A 23,406-nucleotide genomic window follows, 5' to 3' on the forward strand; every position below is an offset into this window, starting at 1 on the left:
AATGGTTATTCTACAGCTCCCACTGAAAACTCTCTGCTGCTTTTCCTGGTTACAAAGCAAAGGCAACATAAACACTATGCTCAAAGCGTTTGAGACAAGGCCTCCATTCAAAATCTTTGAAGAAGAAGGGGTTAAAAGGAAGAAAGGAAGAGAGGTTTTTGCCTCAGGTCCATGGATAGCTTCTCAGAGCAGGCTCAACAAGGGGAACACATGCAGAAATTGGGAGAATACAACTGTGTTGAGGTCAGGCAAAAGCTGTTGTGAGGCAAACAGCTGGAGTGAGCAGTTTTACCATGAGGAGATAGTTTATTAGACCTTGCTGCATTGGGCAGGGAAACTGCATTTAAGAATGATACTAAATTACAAGGAAAACTGTATGGCCACATTACAAGTCTAAGTAAAACCAGCAAATACAGGCCTTCCATTTTATTACCCACGGCCACTCATTACACACACAATCTTGCAGGATTTCAGGCTTCCTAGATCTGTTCTAGGAAAGGATTTAAGAATGTGACCCCAGCTTCTTCCACCTAACGTCAGGCAGCTGACTAAGACACTTGACTTAGAAGTGATGGTCCTCTAAGCTCCCTCCATAGATAAAAGCAAGAGGGAAAGGAACTTTTAAGGAGTTTTCAGCGTCATGTATTATTTATATATCACTTATATCACTTCTAATATCATATAAGATCCTAAGATGAAAAGCACTCTGCATGGTATTTTAGTTTGTGCTTCACACAATAGAAAAAGAAGCTGCTAAGTTCATCCTCAAAAGCTCCACTCCAGAGGTTTTCCCACCCTAAAACCTGAAGATCTACTTCAGACTATCATACCTAGTGCTCAGCTTAGCTACCAGATTTTATTGTGGTTTTCCAAAGATGCAAAGGGCTCTTAGAAAGGAATGGAAGATGTTTTGAAATCYAAAGGAAGACAATGTTCATATGAGAAAATAATTAGCATTTTAATCAAACTATTTTTAAAATTATAAGCTTCATAAAAAGATTTACTTCAGAGCTGCAATGAAACTTTCTCATTCTAAATCAAGGAAGCAAAACAACCTAGGACAAAGCACCTTTGTACTTTATGTCAACTGAGCTCAAAGTTACTGACTGACTGTGACTCTCTGGTCAGTCACTGAACTCCTTCCTACCTCAGTCAAACCCAGTGGTATGAGCCGAAAGAATCAGTCTCATTAGGAGCCAGGCAGCAATCCTAATCTTGTGCTTCCTTAAGCAGTGAGTTCAAAAAGGGGGTGGGCCTTCCCTAGTAACTTCTCTGAATATGTGAAGTGTAGATTTATACTGAACCACAACTGGGAAATCCACTGCTATCAATTCTATCCAAGAAACTGCTGGGTAAACAGCAAAATATGAGTCACCATTATCAAAAATTACCCTAATGCAAAATGTTCCTCTCTAAAATTTATTTTAAAAGTCTGTAATAACTATCCAATGAAGTGTTTACCAGAATAATGGTTATGGATTTTACCCTCAAGAGATAAATTCCCCTCAAAGGTGAGGGCTAAACAGTTCAGAAATCACAAACACAAACCAGGCTTTAAATTCATTTTTGTCAGAGATCATTTGCTACTAATTCACCATCCTACCTACAGTAAATAAATATTCATGTCAGTTCAAGGGATGAAACATACACAGAAGTGGTTTGTTATCATGAATGAAAGGCACAGATGGAATAGCAGGAGAAAAGATGTATAAAAAAAATCTCACCTCCTTGTGGTCTTCCACAACTGTCAAGATAGTGTCAATTGTGTGCAAGATGCCCATGGCCATAACTGTTTTGTCCTCCACTTCCTCATATTCCTCACTCTGAAGTACTTTACCAAATATTTCAGCCTATGAAAGAAAAGCAACCAATCTGATATTCAAGAGCCAAGCTACTATTCTAATTTGTTACGCAGAACCAAGACAGCAAATGAAAAAGCAGTAATGCCTTATCTGTAACAGAACYGTCAGTGCTGAAAAATATGCTCCTTACTTTTGAAAGCGGAATATATATTATGAACACTATAAATGGAACTTTTATAWGAATCACTTTAAACAACATGCATTTCAAACAAAGCTCATAAAATGTTTACCAAACCAGTCATGTGCCTGTGACTGATCTGTTACTCTACTATTGTCTCTTACCAGGTGTTGTGTCATGTCAACAGCGATGGTAGCTACCTCTTGACTGTACTCACAGATCATCTTCTGGATTACATTTGTAAGATCATCATTTTCCGTCTCTCTAACAATGTGTAAGAGCTCTTGCATAACTGGCCTTACATATGGTTTCACATATTCTTTGGCTAAAAAGACAATCCAAATGAGACAAGATCAACTATTCATAAACAGCAAACACACAGTACCTCAAAATTACCAGGTGCCTGACTATTCTTGAATAAAATCATTTAAACAAAATTAATTCACAAAAAAAAGCAATTAGTCAAGGCATTTCTACAGCCCACAGCTAGTAAACTAACAAAGTAATTAAATAAATTGTACCTTCACYACATTCAATACTGAAAAGCCACCTACAACAGTATCCACTCTTCTGGGGGAATATGTGCCCTCATACACAGAGGGCATTCAGTCTTAAACATACACACTAATTCACTTCATTAAAAAGAAAACAAAGACAGGTATTATTTACTCTGTTAAATGAAATATGCTGAGTCTATGTTCTTTTTTGCAGAAACCTGTCAGAAATTTTGGGATGTACACAGTAGCTAACGGACAAGTGAAACTCTAAACATGATGAAATGGCCAGAAGACTATATCTTTAAATGCTAGAAATGTTTAAATACATCTGCACCAAATTATAACAACTTCTCCATCAAAAAAAACAGGTCAGTATATACAGTCAATGAACCACTTTAGCTTACCTTGCTCCTGGTTGCTTATTAATGTCTGAAGAGCTATTGCAGCTTCTACTTTGACAGGCATTTCCTTATCTTCAATCAGGCTCTTCTTTGCTAACTCTACTGCATTCCTTAAGTTTAGCTCATTGTGGAATTTCAAAGCACTGAATGAATGAAGAACCCAACAGGACTGCATGGCAAAAAGAAAAGCAAGTTAGGGGCTACTGCAATTTCTAACGTTTTTAAACTAATTTAAAAATGATGCTAACCATCTTTGTCTGTTTGCATATGCTGTTTTGTTTCCTTAATTATGGTGTATTCATGCAATAACACATAATACAGTTTTTGCATTCAAGTAATTCTTTCTTTTACTTCCCCAAATTCCAGTAAATTCAGTAAGCACATAATTGACATTCACAGTTTTAGTGCTTCTGGGGAAAATCAGAACAGAAATTTAAGAAAATTAATAACTTCTTTCTGACTGATATGGACATTCAGGGATTTTGTCCAAGCTACACTTAAACTGGCAGCATCTACTCTGTAAAAACCCTACCCGTTTTTCACAGCTGTCAACAGCTTGAGTTATTGGGATCTGCTAAGGAAAAATGGTCATAAAATGGCCTTTATAGGTCACCATACAACCACTGCTCAAATTGTCCAGTCTGATCAAAGACATGGGCAATAACACAACACAGACTTTCTATCAATTCCTTTAACTGACAAATCATTTTTTAAATCAAAATGCTGAAAAACTACTGTACAAGTTAGTTGTTTGAAAGTATTATGTATTTGGATTGCTTTATTTCTTTTATTAACATCCAGAAAGAAGTTAAACTGCAAGGGAAAAAATCATGGCAAATATTGAAATTGATGTACTTTGTGAACTTACTCTAGCTCTGAGGTACCCCAGGTTAGACATGAACAATGGAAATACATGATTCTGTAACATCAGCTCCATTTGATCCTTGAATACACTCTTCTGTTGGTGTAAATAAAAATTTATTTTGGAGACTGTTCATTTTATATACTCCATTTTAGCCAGTAATCTGTTTTAACCAACTTGTGAACCATCGGAAAATACAATGACTTGTAAACCTAATAAAAGTATTCTCTATCTCAAGAAGAGATCTACGTCTCATACCCTAAGCTGAAAAAACATTGTGAGGATAGTAAGTCAAAAGCCGGACAAGTGAAGAACTTGTATATATAATGTTGAAATCTACATTACTGTTTATAATACTGTACCTGGAATTTTTATTTTTTCTAACACAATTGATTCCAGCAGATTTTTACTCTTAAAAATGACTCAGGACCAAGCCTAGTATTCCCAGGCCTCCTACAAAGGAGTACATACATAGTTGAAGATAAATATAAGCTTTAGTATGAAACAGAGTTGAGGTTCAAATGCCCTGCTTTAACTATAAATAGTAAAAACAGTTATTTTACACACTACAACAATAACTTGCATCTTTTTACATACTAATTGGTCAACTAAGATAATCCCTTTGTGATAGAAATCTCCTTGTCTGGAGAAGGATATTCARTGAAAACTGTTCCTCATTATTCCAAACTTGGCAAATCCCAAGATATTCACAGGAAGCCAGGACCACCAGCATGGAGACTTGGGACTTTTCTAGCATCTATAGCTCCAGCATATTAGAAAGGATGTATGCTGGGGACTGTGTAACCATCTAAAGGAATGACTAAGATATGAAGAGGGTGAAAGGGCATATACAATACAAAATACATCTTAAGTGATCACAGTTTTACTTCACTAATCCATACATCAGTTTTTTCCACATGGATTTCCAAACCTTCAAGGAGGCAGATGAAGAACTGGGGAGAAAAAACAATACAGAGAAGGGAAAAGAATTTTCCCTTCTGCACACAGGTTAGAGATTTGCACRTATTAAACTGGAGTCTCTGTGGAGATGCAGATGGCTAAATCAGAGTCATAGYGTGTATAAGCTAGTTACAATCCCTATCTCAGTCAACTCACAAGTCAGAAGACACTTACAAATCAAATATTTTATGCAGAAACAGTTCACAGAATTCTTCAGTCTGACAAATCTCAAATACAAGAAATTCAGAGTAGAGAGAGGGAGTGTTTGGGAATCACTACTCTTTTATAAAGTGTATTATAACCTCATGTTTCAAGGCTGAAATTTTCAAATAGGAGCAGTATACTGGAATAAATCCCCCTTTTTCCTCAGGACAGCGATAAATGGGTTTAAAAACCCCCATTCAACATAAAAGGCTCCTCCCAACAGGGACAATGTCTTCCTCTTCACTGTTATACCCCAACAGGAGGGAGGGCGTTTACATTCCAATGCAATCTACAAACATTTTGCAAAAGGTTATTGACGTTCCAGGATTTCATATCAGCTGATGGACAGGTACATTAGCAAAAAGCAAAAGGTAAATGCTGGTAACATATTCCTTTTATATGAAGGCTAGATGACACATCCTGTACAGAAAGAAAACTTACATAAAATAAATTTTTTGCATACTTTCAAAAGGAAGCCTCCAGCACGAGGCCTCCATTCTCATTCTAAAAGTGACGACTTTTCAGCAGTTACTTTTGACATGGAGAGAGGGCATACCTTGGACTCCATACTCTACAAAAGCATAAGGGAAACTGTAATGAATATTACCTTATAGAACAAAAGTGTGGATTAAAAGTGYATTCAAACTTCAGAAAAATACTCAACCTTGTGAAGATACTGTGATATAAAGAATGGAGGAAGGACAGAAGCTCTGTGCTCCTTCCACTTATTTGCAAAATGCTCAACTGGCTGATGCAATGAGACTTAAAGCCACATATTGTACAGTAAGAAGGCTGAAAACTAGACAAAACATTCCTGCAATGTGTTAAGTAAATATTTTCCTGGAAACAGAAGCAGCCCACAATAGTGTAAGCTGTTGGGGGTTTTGCTAAAGGATCATAAGCAATGTTATTGATGGAATGCATATTTGTTTTCTTAACACCCTTCTATTTTACTAGTAAAGCAGGAGAGGACCAAGGGACTGTTCCATAGCAAAAAAGTGGAGTTTTGGAGAAACTTGGAAGAAAAATCTGGGTTTAAAATGGGAAGATAAAAAACAGCAAAGAATGTTAATAATTTTAAAGAAACAAACTGTCAAATTCTTACTATACAGTGCAATCTCTCTACAGACTTCATAAATATGATTAAGGGCTAGGCATACTTTATAGGCTAACCTTTTGGGGAGGAGGGGAAACTGCAGTTGATAACAAGAATTACAAACATAAACCTATTTCACTTCCTTACCCACTTACCTTCAGTAAAATATCAGCTAGGGATCCTATAACATGCAATGCTCCATCTTTTTTCCTTGGATCAATGTTTGGCTCTGTCAGAATCTGGTAGCAATATGCCATCATTTTTGGTAATACCTATATACAAGACAGAAAACACAAGATTTCCTTTTGTCAATGAGGTATCTAAACCAAATTATTTCAATAACATTGTTTTAGTTAAAAGATCCATATGATTTTTATAAGTAGATATTTTAACTTGGCCCAAGTAACTGTGAGGTACTACGTGTAGCACCTTTCCACAGTTAAAATTTAAAAGCTTCTTTTTTCAGCTTTTCACCCATACTTGTCAAAATTAAATTCATCTCCTTGAAATTTCACATTAGTAACTAAGGTATTTTTTTTGTTTTGCAGCAAATCAAAAAAGGTGATGAAAAGACAAGAGGCTCAAACAGTGTAGGTACGTCACTGATTTTTTTTTCCTCCTTACTTCCCTTCTGGCTTGTGCTATACATATATAAATATATGYGYGTGTGTATGTACATACATGCATGAACATATATATATTTAAGAACAGCTTGGACTAGAAGCTGAAGTTGTCTTCATGACTGATTTTAGTCTGTTGGTTTTGGCAATAACTTGTATATTTGACTAGATTTGGAAAGGTTTCTTGGCAACATCAATTATTTAATCTGGTTTCCACATACATTATGTGCTTTGCTGATTTTGTGAAATTTTATGACATTTATGCATCTCTGTAGAAATTATGAAAACAAAGAGGTCAGAAGGCAAGGACTGTTTTGACAACAGAGAAGTAGAAAGGTCATAGGCTATTCCACCTGACATAAAGACTATGCTCTTCTCTGAAAATTTATCTAGAAAAGAAACTCCATGCTTACTGTATATCAAAATGGCATCCAAAAAAAAATTAGCAGCTTTAGCAAACTGACACATATTTTTCAGGGCTAGGCTGACTTCCCTTTGCACATATCACTGTAAGCATAGAAAGATCTACAGAAAAGTTATGTCCTCATTTACAGAGCAGCCRTATGGAATTGGTTTCATTCTTGCTAATTTCATTGCTGTCAGCAGGATTTTAAATAGCATCAGTGAAAATTAACAAGGATCAGGTTCACTTTTCCCCCTGCTCCAGTTTGGGAAGCTCTGAACAGCTGTGACAGAGAGGCAGTTTGTAAACTTGGGAAAGTAYCACTACATCTGTTCCAGCTCAGTTTGTATCTGGCAGGTTAACTGTTCAGCTGCAAGCGGAATCCTTTTATTTGTTTGTTTACTTGTTTACATTTTAGTTCTGCCAAAATTGATAGCACTCAGCCGGGAAAGCGTCTGACTATCTACTAGTAAGCAGGTTTTTCAAGAACACCTTTCTGTAGCAACTTGAAATTTAAGGAAAGATAATATTTTTAAGGAAACTTCAAACCATTACGAAGAATTAGTTCCATACCTCTTTTCTCTTCTTTGCTGCAGTATAAAGGAGATTCTGTGCTGCTGTTGTAGTGGACGCATAATCCTCAAATACATCTAACAAATTAAAAAAAAAAAAAGAAAGAAATATCTCCTTCACTGAATACAACATAACAGTAAAATTCTGATAAACCACTTTGTCTTTCTGGGACATCACAAAATCGGGATGACTGCATAACTTCAAAACCCTTCATGGATGTTTTCACTTCATGGTTAAAGCATTTGGACCCAAGTTTAGGTCACATACGAAAGCATTTACTTCTTGCCTTCCTAACCTACTGACCACTCATCATTCTCTTTATTAGGAATGCATTATTTATTCATTAGCTCTTTTGAGAGCATGTATTTAAGGGATGAAAAATTCTGGCTTTTTTAATTAAAACCATTATAGAAAGAACACCTCTGCATTCCAGTGCCATCTGTATATCATATGTACACAATTTTGGCTTGATTTTATTAAAATCTCATGGGAAACTTTGTATGTAAAAAATACTTGGATCTGGGGGAATCTTAAATCTGCTGAAAGTTGAAGCTTTTTAGCTTCTTTCATTACAAGTAAACCTCCTTTAATCATATTGAAAATGTAACTTATACCTTGAAAAATAACAATCTGTGCTGCCAAACATGTTCTAGCCCAAACACCTCTACACAAATCGAATTAAATAAAAAAAATCTAGAAAGATAATCTCAAAATGTGGTTGAAATTACACAATAACTTCTCCTGAGATCTTGAAGATAAAAAATGATTAAAAAAATACTACCATACTACTGAAATTCTTGTTCTAGACCAAAATACTAAACTTCAATTAAATGTACTTTTATGTTTGTTTTTTTACCTCCCATAATAATTCAAAAMTGTATTTAATTGTCTCAGCTATACATAAAAACAGGATTCATTGTTTGCATAGAAAGAACTGAATTCAGATATTGAAAACCAGCTACGTATTTGCACCTCAGTGACCAACACTATCTTGTGATTCATTATTTTTCTATAATAGCTCTCCAAGTTTTCTTTAGTTATTCTATGAACACTTAAATTCTGTTTTTACATATGCTAGTCAAAAATCAACTAACTAAAAATTCCCAGATGCTACATGTCTCTGTGCTGCTTGGCTTACTCCAATTTTCCAGTTCAATTTGCTATATTTTTAAAGTACCCTTCTCTTTTCAATGACACGAATCTCGTAGTACGAGTAATTATTCATAATATGTTCAATGTGATATTCCCAAGTTTTTGCACCGCCTTTTTAAAGAATACGTTTTTCTAATTATTTCACAATTTAGTAAAAACAATTGGCAAAATATACTGAAAATATGAACCATTTTCAACAGGGAAAGAGCAAGTCAGGCCTCTTCTGGTCAAAGTGAGAGCTGCAAGAGCTTGCGGCCAGCTGTCATGCCTGTGCCGAGTTAACAACTTYGCATTCTGAAACTCACGTTGCCAAGTTAGTCAGCCAGTCTCCTGGGCTGCACAGGACACATCTGAAGTGGCAAACCAGCTCTCAGAGGATCATGTAGCTTAAGAGCACTAGCCAAAAGGCCAAAACTCGCTCAGTCTGCCTTCTTTTAACTACAGATGGGTGAGATTTAAGAAACCAATTTTCTCTTTCTATTGTTCATGAACACTGGTAAAGATAGAGAAATTACAGTGGCAAATGCAGGCATCCCATGACTGGGACTGCAGTTACAGTGAAAGCAGAAAATAAGTGCTAAGTACAAACATTTACCAAATTTCATGCGGATATATTCATATGGATCCTCTTGCCAGAGTTCTTCATCCTCATCTTTGTAGCACATTAGGGAGAATATCACGTCTTCTGTTATACTCTAATATTAGAGAAGTTAAATACATGTAAGTACAAGAAAATCAAATTCCAGCACAGCCTCCCTCCACTATGAACTAATTTACTAGACCTACTTTTCTGCGAAGAGTAAAATTCTTTCAACCAGTGCTCTTTTATTTTGGCTAGCAGAGATAATCTTGTAATACACATGCCTTCCTTTTGCAGCAGACCTAGACAGCAGGAACAATATAATCTGACTTTACTCTAATCCGGTGCCACACACAAAATACACTTCAGGACAAAGTTTACAAACAGAAGAACACAGATTTCTGCCGAAGGATCTCACAATGCAACGCTTACATAAGAACGGGTTTCAAAGTTGTTCCTCTTAACATTCATGGGACAAGGGAATTTACGACATGAAAAAAATAAAAGTATGAAAATCACTTTTCACTTGTTCTTATACATACTAATTATAAAATAAGTCCTTAAAATAGAGGTTCAGTTCCTTATACTTCATGTTTTCTTTGGTCACTATCTTGCACTACCATCAATTATGAATTTCCAAACCCACGGTCATTTCTAAACACTAACAACTGATAAAAGCCAGAACATTAAGATTTTGTTGCGGACTTCAGCAAAAGAAAGAACTGGTGGAATAGAATCTTTATTTCAGTTAACAATATTTGCAATAAATAGTAGTAAAAACTAATCACATCAGTGTAGAAATGCTATTTTTCCCCAGGTTGACTGCTGCATGAGAGATTCATGAAATCTTTAAAACAGAAAAAAAAATTTTTTTTTTAAATCATCCTGATGACATTCGGTGTTTATGACTGGGTTTTATGCACTGACCTGTATGTGTGGCTTCATCTGCTTCCATGTTACAGAATGAATGACACCTTGGTTCAGATAATTTAATGTTTGTTGAAGGACACGTGGAGCAACATAGTCTTTTTGTCTGTATTGGTCTAAGATTTTTAAAAGAACCTAAAGAAATAACAAATTGATATTTTTAAAGGAAGACCACATACTATATTTTACGCATACGTGTGCAGTGGACCCCCTCAGTGAATATACATGGACAGATAAATTAGTTTTACAGCAAAAGTTCCAGTGTTAGCAACCACTGCAATGCCTTTGATCCAAAGGTTGAAAATCATTTTAAACTTTAAGAATCTGGTACTGCAAGCATTTGTTTATGTGTTTACCTTTGCTACTCTAAATAATCCCACAATGTGATCACTTGTTATTGTAAACCAAAGCTACACTTAAATATTCACGGACTCACAGTTTACATACACCTCAGCAAAATTTGGAATAGGTAAGGAAAAGGTATAGGCAGGAGATTTTCAAATTTGAGTGCCTACAGGTTGGTTTCTAAATCTAAATCTATTCATTTGTAAAGGGCAGGCCTCTAAAGAAAATAAATGACCGTGGAAGAACAATGATAAAAATAGAAATACTAAGCTAAACAGGAAAACTAGGTTAGCACCTAAATCCGTTAATCAGAAGAGATGCCAAAACCTTAAACTCGGCTACCTGTTGTAACAATCAGATAGTATCACCTAGCATGCTACCACAAACTCTATTGCACAATGCTTCTTTATTATAAAGGCTTGCTACACTAAAAAAACACTACAGTACAAAGTCACTAATCTGCACTAACAGCAAATGAACTATATGTGTTAATAAATGTAGAGAATTGGCAAGTACATGAATAACAATAAAGGACAATTCATATAAAATATTCCTAAGTCATCTATTTTCAGAAGGACAATTCTGCTTCATAATTCTTCACAGCACTCTAATCAACCTTATTTTGAACATAACACCTTCCTTGGCGTACTGCATCTTCTCTTAGTCTTTTATACCATACACTCCTTGGACAAGGATTGTCTGTATCTGATATAGACTCTAGTATGATGTCAGCACTTAACAAGTGATAAATAAGTAATGAAGGCTTAGTAATGTAATAATGCATGATAGCACTGTAACTCTGCAGAGAAATGCAATGAATCAGCATTTAAGAGGCAGAAATGGAAGAAACGTGCAGATCATCCAGTCCATTTGTCTTGAAAGATTAGCTGCTCCTTTTGCTACAGTCTTTTAGCAGAGGTAAATTTTAAGTATTTCAAATTACCATTGCCCATGGGAATCTATTTCATCACTCAGGAGTTAACCATTGCAAAGAGTTTAGAATAAATAATAAACTGTTTCCCCTTTCTGCTTATTTCATACTTACAGTCTTACCACAAACATTTCTCTCCTTCTTTAGTTCTTATCATTTACATATATCCACAGAATGAATACACTGATTGATAAACTGCTTTTTTGTCAAAATGGATGGAGAAAAGTCATTTTGCTTTTTCACAACATCTTGGTATTTTGAAATCTAGTTCAATTCTGACTTCAAGTGACAACAACAGTTTGGCATCCTTCATAAAAGACACTGAAAATTTAAACTTGTGAGAAGCCTGCAGATGCCATGTCAGGGACATTTCATCTGGCAGTGTGCTGAGGAGCCACATACCCTGGAAATATAAATTATCCAAAGAGCTGTCACTTGATAACAAGCTTTCCCAGGTGTTTGTCAGGGTTTACAGGCCAAAGAAAATCAAGAGCCTAGAATCATGAGCAGGAGAAACTACTGCATTCTCCCGGCTTCTTAGGAGCCTGTTACGTAACCATGTTATATGTAACCCAAAAGCCTGGATGCCCAAGAGCATCTTTTGAGCCAAAAACCTGGGAACTACCGCTCCCAGTCATCCAGTATACAGCAGGCCAAATGAGAAACAGGAGGAGCTGTGCCAGAAACATCTGAGCTTGGGAGCCAACATTCTCAGGGTTTCCAGGCACCCAATTCCTATAGCCATTCCACCAAATCAGGGAGATGCTGGAAGTCTGGAAGCCCAGGTTCCAAGGGGCCGGCAGCTGAGCTGGCAGAAAAACACAGAAAATTCTGAAAGGAATTGCCTCTCTTCTATGCAACTTTATCAAAACTGAATTGTCTCCGCAATACAATGTTTATCACAAGCAAGCAGCATTCCCCAACAGAAATAATTTTTCTTGCAAACTGAATTTATGCTATATTTTCATAAAACTTGCCTTCTAGGCATGTAATAACTTTTATTGTTGTTCTCAAAACACCTTCCAATCTGCTTATATCTTCCAGAAATAAAACAGTCAGGCCAGAATCCAGTGTTCCTAGGCTGCTTGCAGCAAAAGTACTTACTAAAGACCAGCCTGAAAATACATCCTCCTGTGACGTGATGCCTCTGCATCATTGTTTTTTTCTGTCAGATATATCTAGAACATTTATACACAATACTAACACCTGCCTTTTCAGTACTCACCTTTTCTGAGAATTTACTGTGCAGCTTTTTTGAATCACTGAAAATTTGTGTTATTATACCTCAGTTGAGGATACCACTAAAAAGAGTTCTAAAGAACTTCTCAATGACCACAGTGAAAATTTGCCTGACTGTTCAGTTTTGTTTCCTGATTGGACTTCTATATGAGTGCCCTATTGAAAAATAAAAGTTTGTTCAGCAAAAATGATCTAATTCAGAAACAAATTAATTGTTCTTACCTGTTGTATTCCTACAGCATATGTTTTTAAGAAAAACTCAGAGAATTCAAAGTATTCTTTAGTTACATTTCCGGGACTTCCATACCTTTAAAAAAGAAGAGAACACAGATATTTACACTGTGAGAAATCTTGTGCGTCAGGAAAACATAGTACTTTTCAATACACAAAGGACCCTGAGCAGCCGTCCATCCCCAAGGAATCCTCTTCCACAAATATCCTTCTAGGCCATTATCTCCTACACTATGCTCCACCTTCCTTTTCTTTTCTTAGATCCTCCTGAAGTACAATACCATAGCCAGGTAAATATAGATGCTTTTTTGTCACAAGATACGTAACTTCCATGCTTTTGGATTACTTTTCAAATCTTTCCATGCCTTTATACTTGATAATATAAGCATTGGTAACTGGCTGTAGTTAAAAAAAAAAAAAAAAAAAAAAAGTACTCTTCTTGCAGGGCTAGTTTCCTCCCAGCTTAGAGCGCCAAATATTTCAGTAAGATCTCAAACCAGTGGCTGCACCAGTGTAAGTCAGAGCAAAGCAGCAGGACCATCTCTTTGGCAACAATGATCTCTTAAATCAACTGTAACTGCACCCCAAGTAACATTAAAGATTTGTAACCCCAAGATAATTTTTAATGTGTTCATTAGTTCATTACCGTTCAAAAAGACGAGCTACAATATGCAATGCCCACTTCTTGCATTTCCACCACACCAGCTCTGGCCTATCATCTTCATCAATTTGCAAAGTCTCCTATAAATAAATAAATTTATTTTAAATTAATTGTGTGCACTCTTGAGAAAAATTATGTTTTAAACATTCCTTACTTCTGAGTATACCAATATAAATTCATAGCATTGAGTAAAGCTTTGGTTCTATTAACAGTCGTACAACATTCAGGAATTTTTAATATCTTAACTGGACAATAAAACTGTGTATGTGCAAAACCCATACAATGCCTGTACTTTTAATTTTCAAAATGACGGACCTTCAAAAAACTGAAACTCTCACATATACTTAAATAATATACAATAGCTAGGACTTTTGCTTAAAAATGAAGCATACTATTCACCCAAAGCTACATACCCTAATCATATATTAACACAAAAGCTATTAAAATGATGCTAAGGTTGTGAAATATACTTCTAAAACTTGGGAAATATCAGTTAATGTTGCACACACCCAAGAACTGAATTACTGTTTTTATTTTGTTCTTCAAGAAAAGTAGAGAATGGATGAAGAAAAAGTCAGACAGAGACAAATGATGCGTTTGTGATGAGCTTTTGCTTCTTGTTTGAGAGAAACTGGTTAAAAYGTTTGGAAACTTTCAAAATATCCAAGACTGGAATTTATATATTATCACTGCCTAAGATATTGAAACTATGACAGCCTACATGATCTTCCTGCATTTACGTCAGAAACAGCGCTTAAAAATAAGAATCTTAAATAGATGACGTCTTAAAAAAAGAACACTTAGAAAATCTTCACACAGATTGTTCCTCAAACGCCAGTACCCAAGTATTAAAAGTCTTTAGCAAACCAAATCTTACAGGAGGCACATTTCTATCAATGATAGTACGGAAGATCTCCATCCACTGAGTCATCGTCTGGTTATTCACCAACTGGAGTGGCAATGCATACTGAAATAAGAAAAGAAAACACAGTCATGAAATACTAATTTTCTCTGAAGAAGGTAGATGTTTCTATAGTATGTACATCCCCAGGAACACCAGGTTTTAAGTAAAACTAAAACTAATTATGTTTTCAATAACTGATTTCAATACTACTCTAATCATATCCTTGTTAGTACAATTGACAGAGGAATTTCTGAGCAGACACTATTTCTGAAAGTCCCTTGGCCTCAGAATTTACTGATTCTTTTTGTTTCTTCCCCTTCTTCATAATAGCCCAGCTCACTTTTAGGGACCACCGCAGTGTCACAGAGTTTTGGAAAACCAATAGCATTTTAGTAAATGTACTCTATTTTGCATTACTATCTAATAAATTTTATTTCTCTACAAAATCCAAAGCAACGCAACAATATTCAGCCAAGCATTTGGAAAATAAAATGTGATCTTTGGTTCCCTTTAATCCTTCTCCCATATAAAAACAAATTATTTTAGCTTTTTAATCCCCAGTAAGATCTTTCAGGCTGCTCCTTATACATATGATCTTGTTCTACTTCTCATTCACTAAGAGTACCTCCTTCACCAAACTCATCTCTGTAGAAGGTATGTGACTCAACAAATAATTTCTACCAAATTTTTAGAAGATCATGAGAAATGCCACCTACTGAAAAGCAGCCCTAGTTGACAGTAATACTACAATATGCACTACTGCCACTTTCAGGGGCTAAACWGCACAAACTAGGTACTCGTATATTTTCTATCAGATTACAAGTGACTGCCAGTTTTGAAAAAATAGGAACATTCCTCCAGCAAGCTTATAGGCAGGATGTGCATAAGTACCTAAGTTCTTTAAAAGTTTAATCTGGAGGATCATGTGACCAATTTTTAACCAGAAGAATCTATAAAGGTCATATTTTTATAGAAKATATTTATTGCAAATTTTTCCCATCAAAACTGGTATTCAACCACACCCATGTGTGCACTGAAGGGGATTGCTGTTCCCAGCAAAGTAAAATTTTGGTTTTCCTGTACACAGATGCCAACCTGAACAAGAGCATAGAAGATTTTTAAAATTTGTTTCTGAAGCAGTACAGAGTAATGGGAGTTATCAGGCAGAAGCTGTRTCATCTGCTGCTGAATCCGAGGCAAAAATATTTGCATTGCTGCTATGAGAGGATCTCGTTCCTCTGCTTTCTTGTATCTGAAAGGAAACAAAAAGATTGGTCAAGGTCTATACAGTGGAAGTTCTAAAGCCTATTCCCCACCAGCAATTTAATTACTGTACCCTAAAAAAATTAATATCCAGCACTCACTCAATCACTCCCCCCTCCTCCAGCTCCCATCTCACAGTTCAAACAATTTGTGTAATTCTCTAGCCTATAAATAGAGAAATTAAAAACAACAAAAGTTACCTCATGTAAATGCACCTACTGGAAGGAAGGATTAATGTTCTTTGCTACTGGATTGTAAACTCATAGGAGCAGGGACTTGGATTTCTCTGACATTCATATTGGTGCCACATCCATATTGGATGATGAACAAATAGGAGTGAACAGCCTTTGAAAGGGAAAGACAACTCCTTTGTTTTATCAAGATTCTCCCTTTCTCCATTTATACTTCTTTTGTATAGTTTATACATATGTTTTTAACACCAGATAATTTTAAAAATGAGTGAGAGGGCTCATTAAGCTTCTGCTAATGTATGCTTAGCAGATCTAGACTATGAGGAAAATGGTATAGATAACAGAACATRGGACTATGTGACAAAGACAGTACTACATTCATGACATAAAAATAAAAAGTAATTTGCATTCATATATCCAGCATTTGGGGAACCTTCAAACAACAGAAGTTATAAACATTTAAGAAATCTTTCACAGATGGGTTAAATAGGATCAAAAGTTCAAAGTCTCAAGAAAAAAATGTCAGCAAACTTGTATAGATTATTGCTGGATTCTCTGCTTTCATTGATGATACAAAGATGATGAATAGTTTTCATTTATTTGCAGGAAAGGAAGCATGTGACAATTATTAATTCCCATTCTCCATCTGAATTCCTTGTAGAAGTGCTGGTGCTCTTAAGAATTTCATTCTCAGTAATCAGCCAAAAACAAAAGTGCTGACTCCTGGTATACTGATGGACATCAACTTACTCRTAAGTCTTCACCAGCTGATACAGGCACAGGAGGCTCCCAAGCCAACTCGCACTGTTCTGAGACTGCAAGTAGTAGCCTATCTTGTCTACCACAGCCGTCCAATGGCCAGGAAAGTCATGTTTAATGATAGCACGGAGGCACATTGTCAGCTGGGCTCTAGAGCAGGAGAGGGAAAAAAAAAAACCAAAAAACACATTGTAAAGTAAATAAGATTATTGTTATATCGTTTAATATTAAAGGATTGATACCAAATCTTGGTTTAATGGCTACAATATACATATTATATCATATATACCACACATATTTTGACAGCACTGAAAGCATTCTGGGAGATGGCAGAGGAACAGCAAGGAAAAAAATCCCAGAGGATTTAACTTTAAGGAAGAAACTAATTTCAGGATATTTTAGCTACTTTTTCTCTCTTCCTCCTTACTCTCCACACCTACCAGGCAGTATTTAAAAAAATAACTTGCTTATAAAACCAGCTAGCTTTGTCCTTTGAAAATGAATGCTCACACTTTTACATGCTTATGAGGTTGAAAGCAACCAGAAAAACATGAATTTGTACATTTTTATTAAGCARTACTAGTTTGTGTTATGATCCAAGTCAGGATTTCCTCATAAAATTATGGTTTTTCTGAGATCTTCTAGAACAGCACTTCTCAACCTCTGAGGAAAACAAAGAGCAAATGAGGTAAAACATCATACCATTCCTCTCCCTCCATATACCTTCAGAGGTCACCCACTGTGGTGTGGGAAGACAGGATTTTTAATTGACTGAAGTGAGGGTTGAGAGGCATTACACTAGAAGTTGTAAATGCTCTTAGCTTTGCCAAAGGATAAAAAAAAAAAAAGTCTGCAAAAATATAATTTCTTATATATTTAGTCTTCCTTAGGTATCCTCTTGCAGTCCATCACATAAAGAACGACTGTCTCAAATCAGTTCAATAAGAGACTTTCCACCTACTGATCCTTTCAGCTTTGTACAAACTTACCTTCCCCCTCAAGCCTTTGGAGTTTGTGCTTCTTGCTGATTTGGTTTCTTCTCCCTCCCTATTCTCACAAGCAGACAGTGAAAATATCAATATCACAGCATCATACTAGTTATAATAAAGTTTCTTTGACATTTTTACCCATCTGGCAAATCTACAGGCTCCTACACAGTATTTAAAAACCCATATTTCATTTAACGTGATTGTCACAGGGTTTTCAACAATCCTTTCAGATGTAGATTGTCACTGCAATGTCAGGACATTTTGAGTATCAGGTTGTGAAAAGATGCCTGAACTAATTTGCCAAAAACTCCTCAAACGTCTATTATTGTGTGTTCTTTTGGATGAACTTAATATTGGTAATTATGATATGATGGTATGGGAAACTACACGCCTTTATTACATTATGGCAGAAATGACACAAGCTTCCTTATATTGTAGCACAATCTTGGCAAGGAGCAACTATGTGTTTTAGTGGGGATTCTAATCATCTAAGTTAGAGAGTGTAAGAAAAGCTGAACTGGAAAAGATGTTTTAGTTCATTTTCTTGTCCCAGAGCAGGACCATTTATATCCCAAGCATTCCTGAAAGGTGTCTGTATAATCTATTCATACAGACCTCCAGTGATTGAGACTCTATAGCAACCTAATATATTAACAATGCTTCATTATTTTTTATTTAGAGGGTTTTCCCTAATTCTAATTTCAGTCCATCACTAATTTTCCTGATAAGACTGCTGACAAAAAAAAAAAAGGCGTCTTTGGGCACCTGGCAGGTGGAGAGGAGGAGAGATTTTCTTCCGGTTTTCAAGGATGAACATCCATACACTAGAGACTAATTCCATCCTATCAGCCTCATTTTACTTAGAGTGGTGAACAATCACAAATCGTAGTAAGTCTGTGAATCTTAACTATTCTTCCAGTAAAAGGAGAGCAGCATTTCTTCATTTTCCTAAATCTTAAGAAGAATGCTAAACACATTTAAAAAACTGGGATTACATACAGAAGTTGCAAAAGCAATTGAGAAAAGGGCTACTAGAAAAAACAGATCTTGGACAGTATTTCTCTGAATGGGTAATTCTGCATTCCACATTGACAGCAAACAGAGGGCTATCAGCCAAATAGACAGGATATCACTAGAGCAAGTTTTAGAAGCTGCTTTAAACTGCACCATAAAAGGATAAAACACATCAGTGCTCTTAGCCAGGTTAATACATTTCTGAAAARTAAGTGCACATAAATATGCTAAAATGGATTATTGTCATTATTATTATTATTATTATTACATTTCCAAAATAAGTAGACACTTTATTTCTCAAGAAATTAAGATTYGCACATTAACTAAATCTAGACCAGTAGGTCTGAAAACCTGACCTTTAGAAATATTTCTGCTTAACATAACATACCTCACTAAGTCAGGAGAACGAATTATTCCTTCTACAATGTTATCACGAATCTGTTGACGATCATTTTCATGAATATTGAATGGAAACACTGCTTCTCCAGGAGGTGGTTCACGGTCTGGCCAGTACTGTGTTACCATGTTCTTTAGGTAAATGGCAGCTAAGTATAAGCATTGTGGAAATAATAATTTAAATTTAATTCTACACAATCTCCACATTACTCTGTGCTTAACATGTAGTACAACTGAAAGTAGAAAAATGAGTAGAAAAGACGACTAGAAACCACTACAGGTTAACAATTATAAGCACTAAGCACAGCTGAGTCAGAAAACTGTTTTTTCATCATTACAGACATCAGGCTTAAGTGCCTCGTATTAAACTGAATGGAGCAGTATTTCTGTCAGCTTCAATTGGGGTATATTCTTCATTGCAACAGTCTTGCATATGGACATAATATTTTATCATTCTAGACAAGCAAACAAAAATCTACTTATCTACATTTTTACTCACCCTCACGATAACTACTCAGGTTCAGTAAGTGAAGTTTTGAAAGATTCATTTAAACAAACCATAGCACACACAGATAGGACATTTTGCTTGGGGAAATGCCCAGTATGAAACTGGCACACAGCCTACCTTCTTTTCGGACAGAAATGTTTGTTGTAAATTCCCTAAGCTTTATCTCAATATTAGGATTTCCCATAACCCTTTAGAATTGTTCCTGACTATCTCACATGCAACACCATGAAAAATAAAGTTAATCTTCAACTGAAAGTAAGCAGCATTTATGCCTCAAAATACTAAAATGCCTGTAGATGTTTTTTAGCAAACACAGGAAACATGGTGTAAGATATTAAAGGAATGTTCATAAAAAACTGTTATCCCTTTACTCTTTTGGTTGATTACTGACTAGGGACTTAAAGTATAAATAAGATATCCTTGGGTACAATCATTTTTCTTGATTATGACAAATTACAGAGTATGAAAATATTTAGTTTGTTTGTAAAATATTTAATAGGAGAAAAAGGAAAAACAGTTCTTTTTTTATGACATGCCAGAATATTCAGACAAAAGCCAAGTCCAGAAAGACCAGCCCAGGATTTTAATTTACTTTGTCCACAGATCATGATGGTGTGCAAATTCTTGGCTTTTTACAAAATCCCAGTGAAATCTATTGAATTACAAATTTAGTTTAAATGTACTTTTCTATTTCACACCCCCACTCTGTAAAAATGCTGAATTATGTTCTACGTACTTGCTTGTTTTTTAAGGAATGATACTAAAATGAGATTTTTCATTATTATTTCATCATTTCATTTTTATTATTTTATGAAAATGGCCTTATGGATTCTGGATTAAGCATCAAACTTTACCCTAGAATGGTTTAACAATGCCATTCAAAGTTGGATTCTCTTTGATAATATACACGCCAGCATGACAAACAGCATATGTCAGCATGCTTCAAMACACTCAGGGGATTAATAGAATCTGTGCAGAAAAAACAGTGCTTCTACRGGAAATGCTTTTCCATAGGATAGAAACAGAACTGTGAATGAAGCAATACTCATCTTCTTCAAAAAGCTGAATATTTTCTATATCTGTAAAAAATATTGCATAGGAGTAGTTAAAATAGATTATGAGAATTTAGAATCTGATCCTACACTAATGCATGCCCTAAAGTTAACTACATCTCCACACCTGACATCACATACTGTTAGGCAATCTTTCTAGAGGTGCTCAGATTGTAAGTTTATGACTTACTTTTGATGTGGCCTTCCTTCATATCTACTTTTGTGAGTGGACACCATAGATACTAACTAAGCATACTCGGGTGCCCTTGATCTATAAACTATGTTTTCACTTTTTAAAAACTTACACTTTTCTAGGAAAAAGGATTAAAACAGAGAAACACTCGTTCAAATGAGATCCACTTTTTTTTTTTTTAAACACCTTCTCCTCTTGGCTTTGTCACTGTTCCTGAGAAGAAAGGAGAATGCCTAAGGCTCCCTGGATACTGAGATTTGACCAGAAATCATTCTCTTTTAATAACAATATTACGGTAATCCAGTAGGGATCACTACAAACACAGGGAAGCCAAAGCAAAACTCTGTCCTATACCCATGGTTTTATCTGACCTTTATATAGGAAGGAAATGATGCAGAAAAGCTGCCCTGCTAAGTCTTTACATTTCCATGGTCAGAACAAACACAAAGTTGCTTACATCACAACAGCTCAATACTCTGTTGTAATAACAAACAGATTGACTTTATCTTTAAATAAAATTAAACAAGAATTTTAGCTCACCTGCTTGACGTACTGGAAATTCAACTTGATCTGATACTATGATTTGCAGTAGACTTGGAGCAAAATTGATGATCTTATAGGACTGAAATACATACAAAACAGTTAGCAAATCACTGTATTTAAAGAGGACTGTATTACCAAAAGCTGAATAAGAAATACAAATTAAGAATTTTGTACAGTGTTGACTATCCTCATGAAGTATGAAAGAAAGGTTTTGGCACCTGGATTTCCCAAATCAGCAGCATTCCAAATAATTACTTGTAAAAATGGAGCATATAATGGCACATAGGTGGAAGAAGTAACGTGACAAAGCTCTTATTAACAATAGTCAATATTTAAATAATTCTAACTATGCATAATGAGAAGCATTACATATCCATCTTTGAATTATTTAACTTAACCACAATGGATTGTGGTAATAGAAATACTGAATTTTGAAGGGATTTAAAAAATAATTTAAAATTATTTTCAAGTATAAATAGCATCTACATGAGCCATGTGTTATCCAGCTATTTTTTAACTAACTGGATGTATAGTGCATGACAACAGAAAAAACAGAAATTGGGGAAATATAGTGGAATAACCATTTTTAATTAAAACCAAGTGTAGACAGATAACTTTTCAAAACCCACAACTTTTCTGGGAACTTTTCAAACACCGCATTAGCTGCACAGCTGAAGAATTTCAAAGAGAAAACAATGCTCACTGAACTTCTGAGCAAAGCACACCAGATTTAAAAGATGTGAAAATCTGATAGTATTATACCGCTGTCACTCAACAGGGGTCCTTCAACGTGAAGAATCATTGACTCAGCATGGTGCAGTTACTGCTAAGCCTTGGCAACATCAGTAGTTACTAGCAGGTCAGATCTTTCATCATTAGATCCATGAGCTTGATGTTCAAAGACAGATGTTTCTTAGGGGCTAGATGACAGAAGTTTTCTCTATTTCGCCTTTTATAGTATTTCTTTTCAACCAGATTACGTCTGGCAGCTCTTTGGTTATTTCCAGAGCTGCACTTCATAGTATACTATATCCTCTCTTAGTGTCTGCATCCAAAAGCTGTGAAATAAGAAGTACGCTCTTCTCTTCATGTGCCCAATTCCTTGACCTAACATTTCCACAAGGTAAAACTACATAGCTTTCATGATGCCATGAGTGTAACATCTGCGCCACAACTCTATCATTCAATAATTTTGCCAAATCACTTAACTTTCTGGCCCTCATTTTACTCATTGCAATGATAGTGTAAGTCTAACTTACTTTGTGCTCATTTGATGTTTACAGAGCAATCTGAGATCCCAGATAAAAGCAGTAATGGCAGATCAAAAGCATACTCTCCTGCAATTCCCTTCTCTGTAAACTTTAGTTACTCATAAGCACTGCTCAAAATAAAATAAAAGCTGTAACAGAAAGCACAGGAACTCCATTTATCTATGGAGGCACTGAAATATTAGCTTTCAAAATCAAGTGGTTGAGGCATACTGAATTCCAAAGACCATCTTTTGATCAAGTATACTGGAGTCCAAAGACTGTTCTTCAATCATTAGAAGGGCAGAATCTCTACAGCATTGGTACGTTCGAACCCACGGGCCTGAGGTGCGCCCTAACAGCCTACAAGCACTCTATGCAACTTCCAGAGATTTAAGGAAAGCACAAGGAATCTCAACAGTGCAGAAAACCAAAAATGCGCACAACCTATAACTGTCTTTTTTCTTCTAAATGGTGCCAATATGCTGTCCTCAGACCCAATCCACACACAGCTTTTACTGCTGCAATTACATTAATTATGAATGCAACCTTTTTTTTTTTTTTCCTTTTTTTCTCCTGCAGTAATCCTACCAGTATCACATTCAGGGTGAACACAGTGATAGCAGTATAAATTATTCTTCTTTCTCTATGCAAACAGCTTTTACTGAATCTACATTAAAGACAC

General features: G+C 35.6%; 1 protein-coding gene across 3 annotated transcripts in view; it reads right to left on the bottom strand.

Moving 5' to 3' along the window:
• IPO8 (importin 8) overlaps window positions 1–23,406 on the bottom strand; it is a 47,055-nt gene that overhangs the window by 16,539 nt on the left and 7,110 nt on the right. Inside the window, exons 2-17 of one of the 3 annotated variants that reach the window (XM_026070316.1) lie at window positions 21,472–21,553; window positions 19,171–19,327; window positions 16,771–16,929; window positions 15,662–15,818; window positions 14,540–14,629; window positions 13,648–13,742; window positions 12,993–13,077; window positions 12,146–12,334; window positions 10,256–10,390; window positions 9,344–9,443; window positions 7,597–7,673; window positions 6,156–6,272; window positions 3,747–3,836; window positions 2,882–3,047; window positions 2,145–2,305; window positions 1,725–1,850 (exon numbers count right to left, since the gene is read on the bottom strand). In XM_026070316.1, the coding sequence (XP_025926101.1) occupies window positions 1,725–1,850; window positions 2,145–2,305; window positions 2,882–3,047; window positions 3,747–3,836; window positions 6,156–6,272; window positions 7,597–7,673; window positions 9,344–9,443; window positions 10,256–10,390; window positions 12,146–12,334; window positions 12,993–13,077; window positions 13,648–13,742; window positions 14,540–14,629; window positions 15,662–15,818; window positions 16,771–16,929; window positions 19,171–19,327; window positions 21,472–21,553 (1,986 nt within the window). Of the gene's footprint in view, window positions 1–1,724; window positions 1,851–2,144; window positions 2,306–2,881; window positions 3,048–3,746; window positions 3,837–6,155; window positions 6,273–7,596; window positions 7,674–9,343; window positions 9,444–10,255; window positions 10,391–12,145; window positions 12,335–12,992; window positions 13,078–13,647; window positions 13,743–14,539; window positions 14,630–15,661; window positions 15,819–16,770; window positions 16,930–19,170; window positions 19,343–20,735; window positions 20,766–21,471; window positions 21,554–23,406 lie in introns of all 3 variants that reach the window. The other 2 variants (XM_026070317.1, XM_026070318.1) reach the window with 2 other exon arrangements.

Source organism: Apteryx rowi, unplaced genomic scaffold (genome assembly GCF_003343035.1).
Source record: "Apteryx rowi isolate R43461 unplaced genomic scaffold, aptRow1 scaffold_31, whole genome shotgun sequence".
NCBI classification, from domain to species: Eukaryota; Metazoa; Chordata; class Aves; order Apterygiformes; family Apterygidae; genus Apteryx; species Apteryx rowi.